General features: G+C 41.2%; 1 protein-coding gene across 3 annotated transcripts in view; it reads left to right on the forward strand.

Moving 5' to 3' along the window:
• ITGA8 (integrin subunit alpha 8) overlaps window positions 1-23,568 on the forward strand; it is a 182,598-nt gene that overhangs the window by 90,083 nt on the left and 68,947 nt on the right. For all 3 annotated transcript variants that reach the window (XM_024116380.2, XM_028495241.2, XM_024116382.3), the window contains exons 14-20: window positions 4,606-4,651; window positions 7,613-7,720; window positions 13,103-13,158; window positions 13,577-13,731; window positions 15,069-15,206; window positions 15,698-15,765; window positions 17,372-17,519. In XM_024116380.2, the coding sequence (XP_023972148.1) occupies window positions 4,606-4,651; window positions 7,613-7,720; window positions 13,103-13,158; window positions 13,577-13,731; window positions 15,069-15,206; window positions 15,698-15,765; window positions 17,372-17,519 (719 nt within the window). The remainder of the gene's footprint in view (window positions 1-4,605; window positions 4,652-7,612; window positions 7,721-13,102; window positions 13,159-13,576; window positions 13,732-15,068; window positions 15,207-15,697; window positions 15,766-17,371; window positions 17,520-23,568) is intronic.

Genomic DNA, 23,568 nt, shown 5'->3' on the forward strand with positions numbered 1-23,568 from the left:
AAACATTCAGAGAAGAGCTAACATCCATCCTTCTCAAACTCTTCCAAAAAAATGCAGAGGAAGGAACATTCCCAAACTCATTCTGTGAGGCCAACATCACCCTGATACAAAACAGACAAAGATACTACAAAAAAAGAAAATTACAGACCAATATCACTGATGAATATAGATGCAAGAATCCTCAACAAAATACTAGCAAACAGAATCCAACAACACATTAAAAAGTGATCATACCATGATCAAGTGGGATTTATCCCAGGGATGCAAGGATTCTTCAATATACATAAATCAATCCATGTGATAAACAATATTAACAAATTGAAGAATGAAAACCATATGATCGTCTCAATAGATGCAGAAAAAGCTTTTGACAAATTTCAACACTGATTTATGATAAAAACTCTCCAGAAAGTGGGCATAGAGGGAACCTACCTCAACATAATAAAGGCCATATATGACAAACCCACAGCAAACATCATTCTCAATGGTGAAAAACCAAAAGCATTTCCTCTAAGATCAGGAACAGACAAGGATGTCCACTCTCACCACTATCATTCAACATAGTTTTGGAAGTTCTAGCCACGGCGATCAGAGAAGAAAAAGAAATAAAAGGAATAGAAATTGGAAAAGAAGAAGTAAAACTGTCACTGTTTGCAGATGACATGATACTATACATGGAGAATCCTAAAGATGCCACCAGAAAACTACTAGAGCTAATCAATGAATTAAATGTAAGACCAGACATTATAAAACTCTTAGAGGAAAACATAGGAAGAACACTCTTTGACATAAATCACAGCAAGATGTTTTTTGATCCACCTCCTAGAGTAATGGAAATTAAAAACAAAAATAAACTAATGGGACCTAGTGAAACTTAAAAGCTTTTGCAAAGCAATGGAAACTATAAACAAGATGAAAAGACAACCCTCAGAATGGGAGAAAATATTTGCAAATGAATCAACAGACAAAGGATTATTCTCCAAAATATATAAACAGCTCATGCAACTCAATATTAAAAAAACAAACAACCCAATCCAAAAATGGGCAGAAGGCCTAAATAGACATTTCTCCAAAGAAGACATACAGATGGCCGAGAAGCACATGAAAGGCTGCTCAACATCACTAATTATCAGAGAAATGCAAATCAAAACTACAATGAGGTATCACCTCACACCAGTTAGAATGGACATCACCAGAAAATCTACAAAGAACAAAGGCTTGAGAGGGTGTGTAGAAAAGGGAACCTTCCTCTTGCACTGTTGGTGGGAATGTAAATTGATACAGCCACTATGGAGAACAGTATGGAGGTTCCTTAAAAAACTAAAAATAGAATTACCATATGACCCAGCAATCCCATTCCTGGGCATATACCCAGAGAAAACCATAATTCAAAAAGAGACATGCACCCCAATGTTCACTGAAGCACTATTTACAGTAGCCAGGTCATGGAAGCAACCTAAATGCCCATCAACAGACGAATGGATAAAGAAGTTGTGGTACATATATACAATGGAATATTACTCAGCCATAAAAAGGAATGAAATTGGGTCATTTGTAGAGACGTGGCTCAATCTAGAGACTGTCATACAGAGTGAAGTACGTCAGAAAGAGAAAAAAAATATCGTATATTAACACATATATGTTGAATCTAGAAAAATGGTACAGATGAACCGGTTTGCAGGGCAGAGAGTGAGACACAGACATAGAGAACAAACGTACGGACACCAAGGGGGGAAAGTGGTGGGTGGTGGTGGTGGTGGTGGGATGAATTGGGAGATTGGGATTGACATGTATACACTAATATGTATAAAATAGATAACTAATGAGAACCTGCTGTATAAAAAAATAAAGTTCAAAAAAAAAAAAAGAAGGCAAGTGGTTTAAGAAATATCCCCAGAAAATCATTGCTAAGGGAGTAGGGAAGAGAGATGTGGGAAGGGAAGATTATTATCAAGAGGCTGACAGGGTGGGCAACTCGGGCTCTGTCTAGCTGGGGAAATCTGGGAGACAGGGAAGTACATGTCTCAGAGTCACCCTAAGAAAGCAGCCACGTGAGCCCATGTACCTGCTTATCCATCCAACTCCCATGCATCATGGACCGAGGACAATGCCCTGGCCCAGCCAAGAGAGGCCCCTAGAGAAGAATCATACTTGCTTGCAGCCTGGCCAGTTCCTTTGCTCTGGAAAGGTGAATGCCAAGGGCATGTGGCTACAAATCATTTTCCTGTACGAATTCCACTGAACCAGTTTAATTTCTTGATTGGTTTTCCATATGGCACTGACAAAGGAGTTCCCCCCTCTCTTTTTCTTTTTTTTTTTTTCTTTTTTTTCATTTTCACTTCTGTCCTACTAGAATTAACTGATTAGAGTTTCAGCTATTGTAAGTTTTCTTCTGTGGCCGTTATTTCTTCCGAATCCAGTTTTCCCATCTCTGCTTCTAAATGTTACTCTGCAGATATCACCATGGTCATTTTAATTTTTGTTTGATTGCATCCACCGAGAAAGAATAACCATTATAAATGAGTTTAAGAAAAACAGAGAGTTCTGCCTATATATCAGCCAGTCACTGAGGTCATTGTGAACATTACCCCTCAAATAGTCTCAGATTGCTCTGTTGCCCAGTACCAGTGTAACCCAGCTTCACCTCTTATGTACTTGTGTGAACTTCAATGAATGTATCGGTGAGCCTCCCTAAGTCTCAAATTACTCTTCTGTAAAATTGTGCTAATAATATGATAGAGACTTCTTAACTTGTTAAGAATAAGTTAAAGTAAATCCATTAAAAGAATTCCTGGCCTAGAATAAGTGTTCAATATGTGCTATTTATTATTATCATTGTTGTTGTTATTTAATATTTTTGTATAGTGGTTTCCCTGCTTATCCAGGGGGGCATACGTTCCACGACCCTCCAGTGGATGCCTGAAACCGCGGAGAGTACTGAACCCTATACATACTATGTTTTTTCCTATACATAAAGCTCGATTTATAAATTAGGCACAGTCAGAGATTAACAACAATAACTAATAATAAAATAGAACAATTATAACCATATACTATAATAAAAGTTATGTGAATGTGGTTTCTCTCTCTCTCAAAATATCTTTTTTTTTTTTCTTTTTTTTGCGGTACGCGGGCCCCTCACTGTCGTGGCCTCTCCCCGATTTGGAGCACAGGCTCCGGACGCGCAGGCCCAGCGGCCATGGCTCACGGGCCCAGCCGCTCCGCGGCATGTGGGATCCTCCCGGACCGGGGCACGAACCCGTGTCCCCTGCATCGGCAGGCGGACTCCCAACCACTGCGGCACCAGGGAAGCCCCCAAATATCTTATTGTTACAAATTTAATGCCTTTTCCATCTTAAGTAAGCACTTCTCACCCACCGTGGCTTTAACTTTTGCAGTTTAAGATGCGACAGCAAAACTAGCACGGCTTTCTTTTTCCTTCTTCACAATTTCACAGAGAGAAGCTTCCTTCTTAGCACAGATCTTAGCAACCTCGGCATAGGATTTTGTTTCTTTCCTTATTAAGTGGAGAACGTTCACCTTTTTACTTAAAGGAAGCACTTTACGGCTTCTCTTTGGCACATCTTAATTGCCAGCATCACTCCTTTTTAAAAAATTGTTTTAATTTTAATTATTTATTTATTTTTTGGGGCCGTGCCACGCGGCGTGCGGGATCTTAGTTCCCCGACCAGGGATCGAACCCCTGCCCCCTGCAGTGGAAGCGCGGAGTCTTAACCACTGGACCGCCAGGGAAGTCCCTAGTCTCACTCCTCTGGCACTTTGGAGCCATTATTAAGTAAAGTAAGGGTCACTTGAACAAGCACTGAGACACCAAGTTGGCTAAGTGACTACGGACAGGACACGCTGGACCAAGGGATCATTCACATCCCGGGCGGGACAGAGCAGGACGGCGTGAGACTTCATCACGTTGCTCAGAACGGCGTGCAATTTAAAACTGATGAGTTGTTGATTTCTGGAATTTTCCACTTAATATTTTCAGACCGTGGTTGACCACAGGTAACTGAAGAAGCAAAACCGCAAATGAGGAGCGACTGCTGTAATGCTATGTCAGTTATTTCATATGCTACTGCTCTCACTCTGCCAAAACCATACTCGCCATCCGCATATTTGTCAAGGGCAGATGGCTGTGACGAGATGACAGCCAAAATGTCTCACTTCGTTGGTAAAATACTTTCCTCATAGGGTTGTTCCGGTAGCGGGATGACAAAATGCTATGTGCTACGAGCCTGGCACTTAGTAGGCCCTTAGCCGCTGCTTCTCCCCTTTTGATTTAAGATGTGTGCCTTGGGTCTGGAGGATAGGAGAAATGGTGTTACGATGAGCAGCTGAAGCAGTGCTAGAAGGCTGGCCTTCCCGAGTCCGCAAGGGTTTGAGATCTATTGATGTGTGTGTCATATGGGGCTAGAGTGAAGTTCCAGTATCTTTTCCAAAATGTCTTAAGAACGGTGTGATTTGCTGTGCTTACTTTTATGACTCTCACTCTGCAGTCAGCATTTCAGGATGCTTTATGTGCTATTTATAATTATGAGTTTGGATCGTTTCTATAAAATTTGTGCACGTGTTGTGTGTTTCTGTCTTTTTCAGATTTGATTGTGGGTGCATTTGGAACAGGAAAAGTAGCTGTTTACAGGTATGTGGTTGGTGGCGTGCAAATGTTCTTTTCTTTTACTGACATGTGACATTATGTTAGTTTCAGGCATACAACAGAATGATTCAATATTTGTATATATTGCAAAATGATCACCACAAGGTCTAGTTAATAATGTCCATCACACACATAGTTACAGTTTTTGTGTGTCAGATCTACTCTCTTAGCAACTTTCAAACAGTACTATTAACTCTAGGCACCATGCTATATATTTCATCCCCCAAACTTATGTATCTTATAAATAGAAGTCTATACTTTTGGCCACTTTCATCCATTTCCACCTCCATCTCATCCCCACCTCTGGCAACCACCAATCTGTTTTCTGTATCTATATGTTCATTTTTTGGTTTTGATTTTTGTTTCTAGATTCTACATGTAGGTGAGATCATATGGTTTTGACCTTTTTCTGTCTGACTTTTTGCGCTTAGCGTAATGCTCTCAAGGTACTTCTGTGTTGTCATAAATGGCAAGATTTTCTTTTCATGGCTGAATGCCACATTTTCTTTATTCCTCCGTCCGTGGACATGTTCTTCTAATTGTCTCAAATGCATTTCTTTTTCGTTGTTAGCTTTGCCTTAAAGAGTAAATCCCAACTATTTATTTTGGAGAACATTTAGATGCTCTTTGTAAAGTTTGGAGGAATATTTGCTCTCAATATTTTCCCCTTTCTTTCAGCCCTTCTGTCTTTTTGTTCTCATACCTCATCACCAGACTTCCAGCTTCTACTAGCATAACATTAAATAAGATATGAATCTTAGCAGAACTTCCAAAATGACACACTTTTTAAAGTTATTACGTTTGAATACTTCTCTTTGCTTCGGAAATGCATTAAAATGTGCCTATAGATAAGGAATGCAGGGTGGGGGACTGTTGCTCTGCACCCTGGCCTCCAGCATCAAGTGTGGACACTAAAGTTAAGGAATAGAAATGCCAAGAATTCGTAGCCTCCAAAAGCAAGAATTGAACAACTGTTCAAATGTGACAGGTCTGGATTTTAAAAACCTGGCCACTCCACACACTCACCCATTTGTAATCTTGGGCGAGTTTCTATAACTTTCTGAGCCTCAGATTTTTTTCATTGTAAAATGGGCATAATATTTACATTACAAGTTTATTTTTGTTGAAAGGATTAAGTGAGAATCTGCATGTAAGGTACATGGAATAGTAAGTAACTGGTAGACAGTGCTACCAGTTACTTACTAGATTCTTTTCTCTTCTTAACGAAAATTTAGATTCTTTTTTATTCTTAAAAAAAAGTTTTATAGGAATGCAAGACACTAGGTCAGGATATCAAGACAAAAGGCAGAGGGCCAACCCAGGTGTTCTGGGCACATAGTACGAACCTAGGTCAACTCCCTGAGGGATTCTAAAGTAGGTTTCCTCAAGTAGGCAAGACTGTCTTCTTCATGAGTCCCAAGACATACTCAGAGGGCTCATTTATACCAGCCACTCTCCACTTCAGGGGGTAGAGAATCAGGTGACTGAAACTCTCAAAGTACCCGAAGGATGGGGCTGTGTTTGCGTTGGCCATGAAGATGCACCACTCAGAGCTGATGGAGTGAAACTGACTCATGGCCCCTCCACTGTGCTCTGAATCTACATTTGCAGCAAGGCCCTATTTCCCATGAGCTGCTCCCAGCCGATTACTGGACACAACAGGGATACAAACACAGGCCCACCTGGAGCTCCACTAGCAGGCAGATTTGGCTCAAGGACTCCCCAGTGCCCCGGCTGGAGCTTCTTTCCCAGATCCTCTTTCGTTTCCTTACCCCTTCACAGGAATCAGACGTACATCACGCTCTGACTGCTGGCCCCAGCCTCCTCCCTCCCTCCCCTTTTTCCCTCCTCAGTATTTGCCCTAGGAAGTGTCTTGTGTGTCTAATCCTGTCTTATCATCTGCTTTTCCAAGGGCTGGAGCTAACACAATATTGAAAAGAAAAATCACCTAACAGAGTACAGATAATAGCGCACAGGAGTTCAGGAAAATTCCCATGGGCACCATTACGGTAATCATGGAATTGTTTAAACCAGTGCCCTAAACAACACGCTGCCCCAAGGCCCAGCCCCCGCTCCTGTCGGAGGAAAACTTAAGCAACACGGACGGCATCATTTCACACTGTCGTCTGGAGACTTCGCTCCCAGTTCTCTTATCTTGGCACCAAGTTTTATAAATATTGCCCCATTCCTTTTCCCAGTGACTTACTTTCTTCTCTGATTTATCCTCACTGGGTGGTTGGAGTGGAGTTTACTTGGTATTAGACCCTCTCCTCAAACTTGGCCGCACAATAGAATCACCTGGAGGTTTTGTGGGGTTGTTTTTTTTTTTTTTTTTTTTTTTGACGTTCCAGTGCCTGGCCTTGAACCCGGGAGACTGGCTTCTGTTTTAAACCCCCCGGGGTGCTTCTGTTGTGCAGTCAGGGTTGAGAACCATTTCTCCCCGTGAAACACAGAATGAGTCAGCTCACCCTCATGGGTTTAGCTCAATCTGCAAAGCTCGTCTAGAAAATGATCAATCAGCGGTTAAAAATCACCAGCCAGTATGGTGACAAAATTAGCAAAACTCGAGGACTTACAGATGCAACATGAGTGACTGTAGGATGATGTATTTCCTCATATTCAGATGGGAATATGGACAGACTAGCAGATCCCAGAGGAGAAATCTTTCACAGCCATGTCGCCAAAATACCGTGAGCCCCTCCGCAGACAGAGAAGGTCCGTGAACGCGGCTGGGCTTGATGGGCCCATGGCTCCTTTATTTGTATTCCTGTGCTACCACATGTGCTTGGAGGTCGTTGGTTGAGTCTGGAGCCCACCTGTTCGCTCAGGGAAGGGAATTCTTGGCACCAGGGCCGGGAACGTTGGCCGTGGCCTCTAGAAGTGGAGTAGGGGGCTTCTGCCTGCCCCTCCTGGGGCTGGTTAAAACCGGGCGTCTTCTCCCTGCAGAGCGAGGCCGGTCGTGACGGTGGGAGCCCAGCTTCTCCTGCACCCGGTGATCATCAATCTGGAAAATAAAACCTGCCAGATTCCAGAATCGATGGCATCTGTGGCCTGGTGAGTGAGTGCGGTGCTTCCGGCCCTCTTATGTGGACTCAGGTCACCTGGAGATCTGGTGAACGTGCAGCTTTGGGGGCCGAAGGCCTGGGATGGGGGCTGAGACTTTACATTCCTGAAGAGGCTCCAAGGGGGCGCTAATGCTGTGGGCCTGTGCACCAAATCTGAGTAGCCAGTTGTTAGTCTTTCAAAAGAAAAGTAAAAGGATCTCTGACGCGATGCTGATCTTTTGCTGTCATGGGAAGGCCATTTCTCCAATCTACAGCCTCCATGTGTGATGAGAAACAAAAACACTTGAGAAAATTCCTGACAAAGCAAATCTTGGAGATCTCTTTTAGAATCCTCGCATACTAAAATAAACATGAACCAAGCTGAAAATATCATAAAATACCTTGACGCTTGTATTTGCATATGCATATGGAAACCACTTTTCAGACATATGTATTGTCCTTTTTTGTTTTTTTTTTTTCTTAAATAGTCAGGCTTGGGTTAAATTACTTGGTTTCCTGTGCTGAAAATAGATGTCAGTTTTATAACCTCACATCTGTATACAATGAGACAGAAGGTAAACATTATAAAAATAGAGATTTTTGTGTCCTCAAGTATATTTTTGTGGCCATGATCTCATCATCAGGAAGAGTCCTCTGCCTGGCCTGTAGGCGAACAGGCTCATACACCTTCTGAGAATGTTCCTTGTGAATCTGGCCGGTCACCCGAAGGCAGTAAGAAATGGAACTTGGCTGTAGCACAGCTCAAGAAAATGCCACTTTGCTTCTCAATATGTAGGTCCTCCAGGGTCAGAAGTCTGTCATATTGGGTAATGCCTTAGGGCATAGTCTCTGAAAAATCAACAAACATTTGGAGCATTTGAGATTTTCCTCCATTTTCAGATGATATGGTCGGTTCCTGAGAAGGTCAGAATGCAGAACACACCAGTCTAGACCCACAGAAGTTATTCCGAGCCAGTTTCAGCACGTTGCTCGTGGCTTTGGACAGGGCTTCAGACTGGAGTCAAAGCCTTTGAGGGTGGTGGATGGGGGCGTGGAGGTCCCTGAAGAATTCTCTGAAAAACATCCTTTGCTGGGACCTCTCGGTTCAGGGAGGCCTGTCTTTCCCTTAAGCAGCTTCTGAAAGTAGCTGGGAAAAATGCCCTGAGCACATTTTAAAATGGTATGAAACCATAAAATATTATAATGAAAACCTGATCTGAGAAAATATGTGAAAGAGCTAGCTAGCATCTCTCCTAACCCTGGATGAAATGAACATGAAATGAACATGAGTGCTACTTGGGCACAAGTATTAAAATTTTGGTATTTCGCCCAATAGTCCTCTGTTCACACATTCATCACTGAATGGACTTCTAGACTGAATTCTTTAAAGCATATGTGTGTAATATTCCATTGTATATATGTGCCACATCTTCTTTATCCATTCATCTGTTGATGGACACTTAGGTTGCTTCTATGTCCTGGCTATTGTAAATAGAGCTGCAATGAACATTGTGGTACATGACTCTTTTTGAATGATGGTTTTCTCAGGGTATATGCCCAGTAGTGGGATTGCTGGGTCGTATGGTAGTTCTATTTATAGCACAGGGAGATCAGCTAGGTGGTTTGTGACCACCTAGAGTGGTGGGATAGGGAGGCTGGGAGGGAGGGAGACGCAAGAGGGAGGGGATATGGGAACATACGTATATGTATAACTGATTCACTTTGTTGTAAAGCAGAAACTAACACACCATTGTAAAGCAATTATACTCCAATAAAGATGTTAAAAAAAAAAAAGCATATATGTGTGTGGCACACTCTGGTGTGAAATGTTGTTACGAACTAGATCATCTTTTCTCAGGATTATTCAGTTTTTGAATTTTTAAAAAAATTTAAGTGTTTTTTAACAGACTGTGGGATCTGTTTGGTTTTATGGAAAGAATATTCCTTTTTATTTTCAAAATTTTTTTTAATTTTTAATTGTTTTTTTCATGGAAAGGAATTTTATTTTAAATATAGCAGATTGGGAGTTTGGGATTGACATGAATATTACTTTTTAACAAGAAAATTTCCTTCTTTTCACGAACTCTTGTTGCATTAAATCAGATTGCTTAGATAAAATACGATTTGTTACGTGGGCAAATTACAATTATTTCTTTGATTCTATTGCATCCATTTCCTGAAAGATGTTTTATTTTCACATACAAAAATTTTGAATGGATAACTCAGAGTATTAGAAGATGGAAAATTAACAGCGGGTTCAGTCTCGAATGTGTTTCTCGGATACTTTTAAAAATTTATTATAGGAATTTAGCTCCTTTTTTTCAAAATGATTGAAAAGCGTTTGTTGATTTTCTTTTCTGTCATTTTTGTCTGTATTTGGTATAATCTTGTATTGTACATCTGAAAACTATCAAGTAAACCTCTAACTGGGAAATAGTTCTCCATTTCCCTCGATGTGAATTTCTCTGCCTTTCAAACAGCTGTGGAACTTTATAAAGTTTCTGCTACTTGCATTTCTAAACTAGAAAAAAAAATAAAGCCAACCCATAAATATTCACATAATTGTTATCTAATGAGAAAGATTAAAACTATTTGGTAAAAAAAATTATTTTATAAATATAAAAGTTAATAACCATCCCCTTTTCAAATTTGGAAAAACTTTTCAGATATGCCTAACTTTATGTAAAACCTGATATTTGCCATCACTGAAAGAGTACTGAATTGGTTAGATTGAAAAATGAATTGCTTTGTACTTTTAAGTCCTGTTTCACATTTATCTCATTCCTCCTCTCCCATATGTGGCTACGAGCACCATTACATCACCAGGTCATTATTCTAACCCTTCTTGCATTGGGTTAGGACTAGTATTAGAGGATTTGTAAGGTACTGTCCTGCCTTCTGAAGCACCAGAAGTAGAGCCCAACAGTTTCATCTAGAAATTATGTGATGAGGGATCTGGGCTGGTTTAATGGAGTTTTTTCGCTCCAGTCAGACCTATTCATATTGACTATGATCATAAATGCTAGTTTGAAATTTTAATTCTTATTTAATAATAATTCACAGCTTTCTCTGACAACAAGTGTGCGTTATAATTAGGTACAGACCTGCTGAGTGCACCTAAGTATCTGTTATATAAAACATACGACGTATATGTGTGTGTTTATATATAACATAATATAAATGTTCTAAATTCAGAATGAATACTTCAGTGAGGTTTTCTTTTCAGATCCGAAGAGAGTGCTTTGAAAGTTATAACTTGGCAACTCTTTTCTGCTAAATACATCTATAAGCCAAAAAGTTTAGGTTGGAGTGCTATTATCAATAATTCAGTAAGTCGTAGCAGTTATTTAAACTTGTATGAAAAAGTTAAAATCGTCCACTTAATGATATAAAGGTAACAGAAAGGGGGAACTAAGAAGTATAGAATAACACTGACATATAATTAAAAAACCGAGTGACCCTTCACTGATGACATCGTTTTTCAATCAAATTCTTCTCAAAAGGAGGAGATAATGTTCACATTCATAACTTTATCTCGTTTGCAAAAATTTTTATTGCTTCTCAATTATGTTAGACAAAATATGTAAAATTATTTTAATCTATAGATATAATGATAATTTTATTACAAATAGGAATTTATCTATACAAGCTAATGAGTTTTGTCTATTCAGTATAAGGATGAATAGAAAGACGGTCAACAATTTTAACACGTACCCAAGTACCTCCAAAAAAGTCAGACACAGAAAAAATTCCAATTTTGAAAGCCAGACCTGCTACAAAATTTAAAGATGTGATTAACTATTCATCTTTCTTGAATTATTCCAATTGAAGTGGAAGTGGGTTGGAATTCATGATTTCTCTGGGGAAGTGGTACAAACACTTGAAATAGCAGAGACATCTCGGAAAACGTTTGGCTTAATGGTATGTGACAAATTACTTACCCTGAAGGGAGACATTGACTGAGGTCACGGGAGCTCGATGAATCCCAGATGTGACATATCTTCATTATATCTGACACAGGAAGCTGACACATAATTAAAGCACGACTAGAGATTATTTACTCCTTTTGGATTCTGTAGAAATATTCAAATCATACTAGAGTATTTACTAGTAAAAACGTTAAGGCTGTCATTAAATCAAACTTAAGTATTTTCTTACATTTTTACTTTCTTAGAAATGTGAAAAAGCCCCATCTTGAATGCTGGCGCTCAGAGCTTGACATTTTTCCACAGGGAGGTCAGCACATGCAACAGTCAGGCAGAGACCACTGGCCGGTCCTCATTCCCTCCAAGGCCACAGGATAGACCCAAGTGCAGGCCATCCTACAAGCCACAACAGGCACCTCCCCGGACTGAGATTAGGGCATGTTCAAGGCAAAACTATAAAGGTCTCTCCTACATATCGATCCTTTTTTTATTGACTTTATACACTGTATTGTTGTGCTTACCAAGCCTGAGACGGTCACTCTACGCTCCCCATTTTCTTTCTTTTTCCCTTCGCTCTTCTGGTGTCTCTGCCTCAAATTATATCCCACTCCTGGCAAGTAACTGCCTGAGTTCTTATCTCCTTTCATGGAGAGTGGATTATGGGTTAATCATACCGTGATGCTCCATGCCTCTCAGCATTAAATCCAAACACTTTTTTTTAATTGAAGTGTGGTTGATGTATAATATTATATAAATCACAGGTATACAGTATAGTGATTTACAATTTGTAAAGATTATTCTCCATTTATACTTATTATAAAATATTGGCTATATTCCCCATGTTGTACAATATGTCCTTGTAGTTTATTTTATACCTAATAGTTTGCACCTCTTGATCCAAATTCTTTAACGTGATTTTCAAAGCCCTGTTCCCTACCTATTGACCCAGCCAGCCTCGGCTTCCTACAGCTTTCCCCATCCTTCTCTAACGCACCAGATTTCTTCAGGTTCCTCAAATTGGGGTCACGTGCTTGCTCACCTCCAGGCTCTGCCACTAGCTGTCCCCCTGCTGTTCTGCCCAATTCTTCACTCCCTGGCACATGGAAGATATTCACATGCATTTCTTGAAAAAAGGCAGCAAGTAATTGATCAATTAATCCACTGATTAAATCAATCGACCTCTAGTAATATTTTAAGTATTACCTTCCTATGTAATAATGTCACCTTTCTTAATCGTATTAGAATTGTCGGATTATATATGTATATAAATATATTTTTGATAAGTATACATATCAATCAATAAATATATGCATATTTATTTGTTTGGTTTTGTGGGGGGGTACACTAAGAGAAGTACAGAGGAAAAACAAAGCATTCGTTTTATCTGGGGTAAGGTAAAGGAAGTTTGCTACTTCAGATTGAAAAAGTTTATTAACCAGTAAATTATTAATTATTATTTTCCCTAGCTTTTCTTTACAAGTGTGTGCATCTGTGGCGGGCCAGAGCATTTCAAACACGATAGGTGAGCATATTTTCATTTTTCCACTCCTATACCATATCAAGAAAAGTCAACAGTAAGCGTTTCACTGCACAGGCCATATAAAGCTTTCAAAGAGCTCTGCATTAGCACCAAGATTTCTGTTATAAATATGGGAACTGCTACATAAATAGTCCTTGAATAATTGGTACTGTCTGTAAGAACAGACCTAATTATGGGGGAAATGACTTTTTGTGTAAAACCATTATAAAACAAGTTTTTTAGCTTGGGGAGTATTTTATCAAATCTTTGCAGCTCATGTATTGTTTTTGATCCCAACTATGGAAAAAATGTTTCCTGAATAAGCAAGTTGAAATAGGAATTCATATCTCTGATAAAGCGCTACATTCACTGAATACTTTTCCTTTCTGGATTATATTTGCTTTGTGTCTCTGTCCTTTAGGCCTGACTGCCGAGGTGCAATTAGATTCCCTGAAACAAAAAGGAGCCATTAAACGCACGCTCTTCCTAGATAACCATCAGTCACATCTCGTCTTCCCTCTCGTGATAAAGGGGCAGCAGTCCCTCCAATGCCAGGATTTTATCGTTTACCTTCGAGTAAGTGTTCCAGAATCACCTTTCTGGCCCCTAACATTTAAGTCCAAATTCCAACCATTTCTCTCCATTTAAACATCACGGTGGTTCACACAGACCCACGTCTATTTTCACTTTATAGGAGGAACCTTTAAGGCCACGCACTCCTCTGTGAAGCCTGACCTCAGCCAACCTAATGATGTATTGCTTTTAATTCCTAAGCTGCTTCTTTGTTTCCTTTTCCTTGTTAGCAGAGTACAGTCGATTTACAATGTTGTGTGTGTTTCTGCTCCCAGGCTGCTTCTTGTTTTGAATACACTCTTCAGTACTAGTACTAACTCAGGTGGTTTTCATTTCTAACTGCCTCCCCACAAAAAAACATAAAACTTAGACACAATTTATTTGAGTTTTTATCCTACGTGAGGATGTTTGGCCAGATCTTATCAATGTGCATTTCTGAGCCGACTTAGGAGAAGGGTGAGGCATTCAAAGGCTTTATTACAAGTAAATTACAATTATATTTTTAAAGCAAATGTATTTTTACAATAACTCCTAAACCTACCATGAAATAAAAAGCCAAAATGTGTTATGCTACAGTTATTTCATCTTCTTACCAGTGATGAGGTGGTGAAGCCTCTTTTCATTTGGTCTCCTCTTTGAGGGGATATAGTAAGGGAAAACCTGTAGAAAGCAGAGTTTACAAACACATTCTAGAATGAAAAGCTGGTGCACGACCGTCGTGTCTCATCGTGACTGATACTGGCACCCAGCTGAAGGGTGGCATGCCCACTCCCTGGTTTGGGAGTTCCTGTGTGTCCAGACCTTGCTGCTGGTGCTACCCCCTCCCTCCCCAGGAAGGTTCTGGTGCTTTTTCTAAGGGAACTTCAGATGTGCTGAAGGTGTTTTGAAGTTCATGCAAACAAGGACTGAAAGAGAGGATAAGAAAGGAAGAGAATCGAGAGGTTTTCTTCCTCTGAGCCCAAGGGGACTTATAAATTCTGCCAACCTCATTAAAATAAAAATCCCAGTTCATGAAACTTTCAGTGACGTTTACTGTGCATCTGATTTTTAACTGTGCAATTTGACCAATCCGTGTGAATCGTTGACGATCTGGAGAACCTGAAGATTGCTTCTAGAAGCATGTGTTTCAACGAAGCCTAAATAATTCCAACTCTGAACATACGTTCATTAAACTGGCTTCTCTTTGCCACGTCCAGAGCATGTGCCTAGGCCCGCTGGGGTGGTAATTACTTCATCGTTCACTTTTAACGGCCAAAGTCAAATGCTGCCTGCCTTTCACCAACTAACATCTTGCAGCCATTTTACAGGGCCTTTCTTGAGTTTGTGATTATTTTCCCTAGGATGAAACTGAATTCCGAGATAAATTGTCTCCAATCAACATTAGTTTGAATTACAGTTTGGATGAATCCACCTTTAAAGAAGGTCTGGAGGTGAAACCAATATTGAATTACTACAGGGAAAACGTTGTTACGGAACAGGTAGGTCCTGGCCCGTCTTTGATGGTATATTCTCAATCAGGCCCCGGGCATTGCTCCTGTGACCTTAAGACGGAATCCAGGCCCTTTTGTTTTCATTCCTGCACGCACACTGGTAACATTTGGGAGATTTTCTGAACATGTTTCCTGAAACACTGCATCCCTGTGTTTTCAGAAGCCCTCCCCCTTGTGGAACCAAGATTTAATTTGTTCAAAATGTGGCTGTAATAGAAGCAGTACAGCCCGTAATCCTCAAAACATCGGCCAGAGTAGCATTCTTTACAGACATTTCAGAATGAATTGGAATCGGGCTCCTAAGTAAACTAGCCTATAAGGGGAGGTCACTGCCGAACAGAGTTTCTACCTAGGTAGACTCATGCAGAGTGAAAGGAGAGCTTTGGTTTAACTTGTAGAATCATTCATAATTTTCAACAGAAAGGACGGGATTCAGGTTTTCCCAGATTCTTCCTGATACATGTTTTTCCACAACACAGGCTCACATCCTGGTCGACTGTGGAGACGATAACATGTGCATTCCTGACTTGAAGCTGTCAGCTAGACCGTAAGTTTAAATAAATAAACTTGTCCATTGTATCTAATGGCATACAGGTGTTTACTTAAAGCTTCCCTGGAGAAAGTATACACTTCCAGCCACTACCAAAATAAGTGCACTGCGGGAAATTTCTGAGCTTGGCTACACTTTGGGTTAGCCTGTGGTTTAGGTCTTTGTCATTGGTGTCAAGTGACACACCCCAAGACTTTGCCTGAGCCGTTCCATCCTTCACCAAAAGTGGGGGGGGAATGTTTCTGTCTGAAGTTAACTCATCTCCGGTGGTTCCGGTTGAACTCCTCTCTACCTGCCTCAACCCATCCGCACCCCAGGAACTATCTCGCTGCCAGCGTTTGGAAGCTTCTTGGTAACCTCTCAAGGGGACGTTTTCCAAACTTCATAATCTAGCCAGTGTCCGAAGCAATAGCTTTGATTAAGGGTCGCAAGTAGGCATTTCCAAATGCTGTTTCAATTTGAAGTTCGGGGTGAATTAAATGTCCTCAAAATACCTCACGATCAGCTACTTGAGATCTTCCTTTACTGCCTCTTTCTTCGCTCTTATTTTCCACTTTGCGTCACACTCGGCTTCCCCTCCTACTTTCTAAACCACCTCTCTCCCTCTCTCCCGGTTGCCCATCTTCCTCCTATGGGATGTTTTCAGGGACGTGCTGAAGCCCTCTCCTCCCGCCTCGTGAGCCAATTGTTAACTTTTCGGGAATTTTTGCTGGCAGATTGTTAAGTATGTTGGGAGCTTGAAATTGATCACAGTGGGAGGCTTTACACCACTGGAATCGGCAAATGCTACACATCCTGGTTTTCTCTGTTTCCTTTTGTTTTTGAGAACTGGTTGTTACTTTATTTATTATACAGGTTTTTAAAAATAAATAAATAAATTTATCTATTTATTTTTGGCTGCCTTGGGTCTTCGTTGCTGCGCGCGGGCTTTCTCTAGTTGCGGCGAGCGGGCGCTACTCTTCGTTGTGATGCGCGGGCTTCTCATTGCGGTGGCTTCTCTTGTTGCGGAGCACGGGCTCCAGGTGCACGGGCTTCAGTAGTCGTGGCACACGGGCTCAGTGGTTGTGGCTCACGGGCTCTAGAGCGCAGGCTCAGTAGTTGTGGCGCACGGGCTTAGCTGCTCCGCGGCATGTGGGATCTTCCCGGACCAGGGCTCGAACCCGTGTCCCCTGCATTGGCAGGTGGATTCTTAACCGCTGCGCCACCAGGGAAGTCCTATTATACAGTTTTTAAACGTTACATTCCATTTACAGTTATTCCAAAGTAGGGGCTCTATTCCCTGAGTTGTACATACATCCGTGAGCCTGTCTCAGACCCAGTGGTTTGTACCTCCCCCTCCCCCCACCGTTGTTGCCCCCTCCTCCACTGGTAACCACTAGTTTGAAGCGCTGGTTGTTAAACATTTACCAGAACACCCCTGGATGTTTTCCTGTCCTTCTCATCCAGACATAGTTTTAATTCTTCTCACCACCCCCTCATGACGATCCGTCTTGTTTTTGTCCCAGGCTTGCGTGTTTACATCTTCCTCTAAGTCCTTAAATGAAATATCCATGAATCCAGAGATGCGTAGTACCTAATGATTCTTTTTAAACTGCATTTTTAGAGATAAGCATCAGGTCATCATTGGAGATGAAAACCACCTTATGCTCATAATCAACGCGAGAAATGAAGGGGAAGGTGCCTACGAAGCCGAGCTCTTTGTGATAATTCCAGAAGAGGCTGATTATGTTGGGATTGAACGCAGCAACAAGGTAACGCCTGTAGGTGATCTGGAGGAGGAAAGAGCTCGGTATATTTTTGAAGACAAATCCATGTTAAGTCATCTTAGTTGAGGATTTCTTCCTCAATAAAAGAAAACCAAATGGCACCTTATTTTGTTAAGCAGAATAGCAACGGCCCAGGAAGGAAGATGGTCTTAAACAGTATTCATATCTTTCTTGGCCACGGTGCAAAGATAAACTGGCCCAAGATTGGGAGCTGAAACACCGAGGACAGCTGTCTGAAAGAAGCAGCTCATCAATGCAATCCATGCGCTACACTCCCAAGCTAACTCCCACGATCACTGGCTGTTTTCTGGTCTTTGAGTTCCTTTATGCTTCAGGCAGGTCCCAGGAGGTCTGGTTTCCATTACTGCTTATGGAGGAAGGTCCGACCAATCCCAGCTGAGCACTGAAAACAGCCTAGACAGGCACTGGAAAGGAAACACGTTCATGTGTTCTTTTTTCTTGGTCCACCTTTTCGGGACCGGGACCAAGAAAAAGCCAGGTTTTTGTCATTTGCCAGTCCTGCAATGCCACTCTTTGTTCAACTGACGGCAATGCTTTTTATAGATTTCCTTTCCTCACCACGATATGAATCTTCCCCCTCAGAATATCCTCAGGTTCTGCTCTAAAACCATTATAAATACACTGAAGGATAACAGAGAGAGTCCCTTGGTTTCAGAGATACACAGACTCACAATTAAGGGCAGAGACCGAGCTTCACACTTTCATAGTCAATCCCTGCACTTCACGTAGAAGTCTGCATGAGGAGTGTTATTTAAATTCTTGCTGACGGATATGTTCATTTAACTGAAGTTTATTAAAGTTCTGCTACTTTCCAAAAACTGCATCCTCTTGGGAACGTGCACGTTCTAATGATTAAATAATTTAATGAAAAATAATTCCTCTAAAGAAGTGCTAACAACGGTTGTGACGTCAGTATTTGCAAGGCATTTACAAATGTGGGGAGTACAAAATTCTCTGTGCACACCTCTAGTCTCTCATGACTTATGTTTTGACTGAATTATCTTCTCAGTGAAAAAATAACCCAGAGGAGGAATAGTCAAGTATCTTTGACGGTTGTAAAATCATCACGAGTTTCTGTTGAAGAAATTTGTAGGAACATATCACTTAAGAATAATTATATGCAAATAATACCTAAACAAACAAACAATGAAGCTCTAGCATGTTATTTTTAAAAATGTTCCAGGGCTCTTCCTATATCTTTATTTCAACTCCCTTTCTGTCACTGCACCCCTGACTTTGTTAAACAAAGCATCTATTCAAAATATTCTTTTAGCAAAACATCTCGTTTACTGTTCACTGTTGGGTGGAAAACACAGGAAACATTTATCATTTCTATCTTTGGCTTTAAACATTATAACAGACATTATCTATAATCTCCAATGAGTCTTTAACTGTTTTTCCTCCATCAGTTTCCCTTGGGCAGAATTTGATTTGACATGACTAAAGCCACATTCTAATTCCTTCTTTGTTGTTAAGCAGTTTGAAGTTTGTGTCTCTTTTTATTTATACTTGGTTCAAGTTTTTTTGTTTTTTTTTTTTAACAATTTTCTCTCAAGGGGAAAAGTATGAGGGATTATCTGATTGTCAGTTTTGTTGTTCTTTGGCTAAAAACATTCATCTCTGAGAAAATGTAGAAGGTGATCATCTCTTTCTCTGGAGACCTTAACGGAGCCAGCCTTTACGATTCTTTTCGGTGACCTTCTAAATTTTTCTAGGAATAAAGGCCCATGTGCTCTATCTTTTTATTATTATTGTTGTAAACTATATGTAACATAAAATGTACCATTTTAACCCTTTTGAAGTGTACAGTTCAGTGCCATGAAGTATAATCACATTGTTGTGTAACCATCACTACCGTCCATCTCCAGAACACTTTCATCGTCCCAGACTGAAACCCTGTACCCATGAAACACCAACTCCCTCTGACCCCCTTTCCCCAGCGTCTGGTACCCAGCGTTCCACATTTTGTCCCTATGAATGTGTCTATTCAAGGGACCTCATACATGCTCTACTCCTGTGTCTCAAACTACCTCACACTCAGTGCATCCAGAACTAGACGTCATCTTCCCACACCCCTCCTCTCTCTAGTCTATCTCAGAGAATCGCACCAGTCTCCACCCAGTTTCTAAAGCCTAAGTCAGTCCTACACCTGTCCAACCCTATCCTCTCCATCTCACTGCCACGGTCACTGCCTTCCTCCAGGCTGGCACGATCTTCTCCCGAGATGGCTACACCAGTCTCCTAACTCATCTCCCCACCTCCCAGCCTCCAGCCCCTTCCCTGCATGGGAAGCCCTCTTTCTTTCTTTCTTTTTTTGGCTATGTTGGGTCTTCGTTGCTGGGCTTTCTCTAGCTGCGGTGAGCAGGGGCTACTCTTCATCGTGGTGCACGGGCTTCTCATTGCGGTGGCTTCTCTTGTTGCGGAGCGTGGGCTCTAGGCGCGTGGGCTTCAGTAGTTGTGGCTCGCGGGCTCTAGAGCGCAGGCTCAGTAGTTGTGGCGCACGGGCTTAGTTGCTCCGCGGCATGTGGGATCTTCCCGGACCAGGGCTCGAACCTGTGTCCCCTGCATTGGCAGGCGGATTCTTAACCACTGTGCCACCAGGGAAGCCCTGGGAAGCCCTCTTTCTAAAATACAAATCTGACCCTGTCACTCTCTGGCTGAAAACCCTCACTAGCTCCCCATTGCTTGTAGGATAAAAGTCCTACAAAGCCCTGAGATGACTTATGAGGCCCTTAATTACATCACCCCTGCTGACCTCCTCAGCTTCATCACGAGTCTTTGCTTCTTTCCTTTACCTCCCACCCTAGTCCTCGAAGGATGGCATTTCTTTTCTGTCTCTGTAATACCTATGCACCCTCCCGCCACAGAGAGCCCGCACCTGCTGTTCCCTCTGTAACTCTACTCTCTCATCCCCTTTCCCCAGACTACTTCTTACTACTCACCCTTCGGGCCTCAGCCTAATAACGATTGAGGCTGCTGACATTCACCGAGCAATTGCTGTGAGCTGGGCTCTGCTCTGTGCTCTTGCAACTATTCCATTTATCTAGTCCTCATAACAGCCCGATAGAGGAACGGTAAGGCTATCGTTATCCCCGTCGTATAGATAAGGAGAAATTCAGAAACACGCCCAAAGTTACACAGCTGTTACGTAGCAGATTGACGCCTCAGCTGTCAGGTCCAGGCCCGTCTTCTTAACCACGGAGCTGCCAGGCCCCCTATGAGGCTATGTCGCTTCCTCCAGGATGTCTTCTCTGATTGTTTACTTCTATGTGCCCGTCCTCCTCCATCACTGTGAACTTCTGCTCTCATGAAACTTAACAAACTGCACTAATTGTGTGTTTCCACTGCTTGTTACAATTGCTTGTGATTCCTTATTACGATTCTTATAATAATAGGACATTTAAGGAGGACAAGGGTGTTTGTTTGTTTTTTTTGATCAGTGCCTGGTAAGTGGCAGGTACACAGTAAATATTTTCAGTGAATGAATAACACTCTAAGAGCTATAAATGGATGAGAACAAGATAGTCCTAGGAACAGCTGAGGAAAATAATCTAGAAATATCTAGAAAAACAATCATTGTTTCTCCCACTCAGAGAGAGGAAATAAAGGTTAAAAAAAGAAAAAGGGTGGGGAATCTGGGGAGAGAAAAGATCTCTGATTGATGTGGAAAAGCTATTTCTAGAAAGCTGGGGAAAAAATGTACATATGACTTTCAACCTTCAGATAAGATAAAAATATTTACTATAGAAACCAAATCCTTGAATTATATTCAAGGGACACGTGGGTATTTTGGAAAGCTTTTGCTGAGTTCCTTTTTTTTCTGTTTGCAGGATTGAGTTAGTAATCCCAACACAAAACATCTCTGTACAATTAGGGTTGGTTATGGATCCTTCAGAACTTGAATACATGCTAAAGCTACCTTTGAGAAGCAAAAATGTTATCAGCTTTTGGAAAATATGTTTCTTACCTCCTTAGGATACTAACATGTCACTCGGGTGACTTGGAAAGACCAGGTCTTAAATGCTGCCTCTGAATATCAGAGATTTCATTTCTTTCTCATGAGTTAAAACAGACCTTTCAATGGCTGATGGCAGGATGAGGGCTTTATACTCAGCTGTGTGCTTGTCCATTTCATTTCAGGCTCCCTGTAGGAAAGATTGGGAGCTACGTTTGCTGTGTATCTCCTGACACCATCTACTACTTTGTGCTGCACATTTTTCTAGGCACTGGGAAGAGAACAGATACAAAAAAACCCCTGCCTGCTTAAGCTTGTTTTCTTAAAGTGTATGATTTACCCACAGAGCTCTTGACTTAGGTGTCTGGGGTTTGTTTGCCTTTTCTTTGTTTTGGTTTTGGCTCTTGGTTTTTCTCAACCATGTGCAAAGGATGGAAAGGAGGTGGTTTCTGAAACTTACCCTTGAAAATTCACATTACTTCCTTAAATGAAATTTCGATAGAGCTGACAGACGGATAAGTGGTCCTCGTATTTGGAACCCTCTTCCCTGGTCCTCTCATGGGGTCCTTTGTGAAAGTCCTCAGTTTGCAAGCTTATCTTTGGGAATGAGGCTGACAGGTAATATCAGTAGCAGTTAACAAGTTAGAGTGAAATAATGGATGAACATATGTAGCTATTACCAAAGGCAAGACCAGGGCCATAGGGACATTAGGTTTTGAAAGGTGGAAAGGGGCTCAGGGTGGAGATCCAGATGTGGATTTCTAGCCTGAAGACACAAGGGAGAGCTGTGAGCAGAGGACAGGAGTCCAAAGATAAACCTCCTTTACTTTCCCCTCCGTCGGGTGTAACTTTATTTTTTTTTTAATGCTACCACGTAGAAATAACTTTAAATTCTTTTTTTTTTTTTTTTTTTTTGTGGTATGCGGGCCTCCCTCTGTTGTGGCCTCTCCCGTTGCGGAGCACAGGCTCCGGACGTGCAGGCTCAGCGGGATCCTCCCAGACCGGGGCGCGAACCCGGTTCCCCTGCATCGGCAGGCGGACGCGCAACCACTGCGCCACCAGGGAAGCCCAACTTTAAATTCTTTCCACTCAGTTTATATATCCTTGCAGACTATTTTCTCTACCCACACATACACACCTCCATGTCTACGTCTACGTTTCACAGACTATCTTTCCAGATCAACACTCACAGATATAACACATCCTTTGTAATTCTGGCTTAATATTCCACTGTAAAGATCCATTAATTTAAACACAGGAACATTTATAATAACACAAACATAGGTTAATAACTCCTTTTCCACTAGATTTCACTGTTTTCCTTTCATTTGTTTTTCACATAAACATAGCACAGAAGACTAGAAAGCAAAACACCACAATCTGTTTTTTCCACTAAACTGAAACCAGTGTCGAATTACAATCTTGTTCTTGCTAAAATAAACAATATTTTAAACACAAACACAAATGCTGCAATAAATATAACCCTTATTTTCCCTTGTGTACTAAATTCCCATTATGGTACAAATAACAGGCTTTGGCAATGGACTCAAAAATGCAGTTAAAGATCCAGATCATCTCCTAAAATTATTCTTTGAACCTCAAAGAAATCTCCAAAATGAATGAACAATAATCCAAAAATTATTCCTGAGCTATCAGATGCTCCTGGTACCAGTTAAACAAAGCAGTTTTCAAGAACTGGGGCCCAATAAGAAATACACTAACACCACCTCATACAATCAGCAAAACAATAATCTCCCCAAATTTTCCGCTTTAAAATTACATCATCCTCAAAAACTTCAAAAAAGAACTATCATATGATCCAGCAATGCCACTTCTGTGTATATATACAAAGGAAATAAAATCAGTATCTCAATTGATATCTGCACATCCATGTTCATAGCAGCACTACTCACAACAGCCAAGAGGTGGAAACAACCCAAATGGCCATCAATGGGTGAACAGACGAACAATGTACAGTACACACATACAAGGGAATATTATTCAGCCTTAAGGAAGGAAATTCTGCCACATACTACAACATGGATGACCCTTAGGACA

Source organism: Physeter macrocephalus, chromosome 11 (assembly GCF_002837175.3).
Source record: "Physeter macrocephalus isolate SW-GA chromosome 11, ASM283717v5, whole genome shotgun sequence".
NCBI classification, from domain to species: Eukaryota; Metazoa; Chordata; class Mammalia; order Artiodactyla; family Physeteridae; genus Physeter; species Physeter macrocephalus.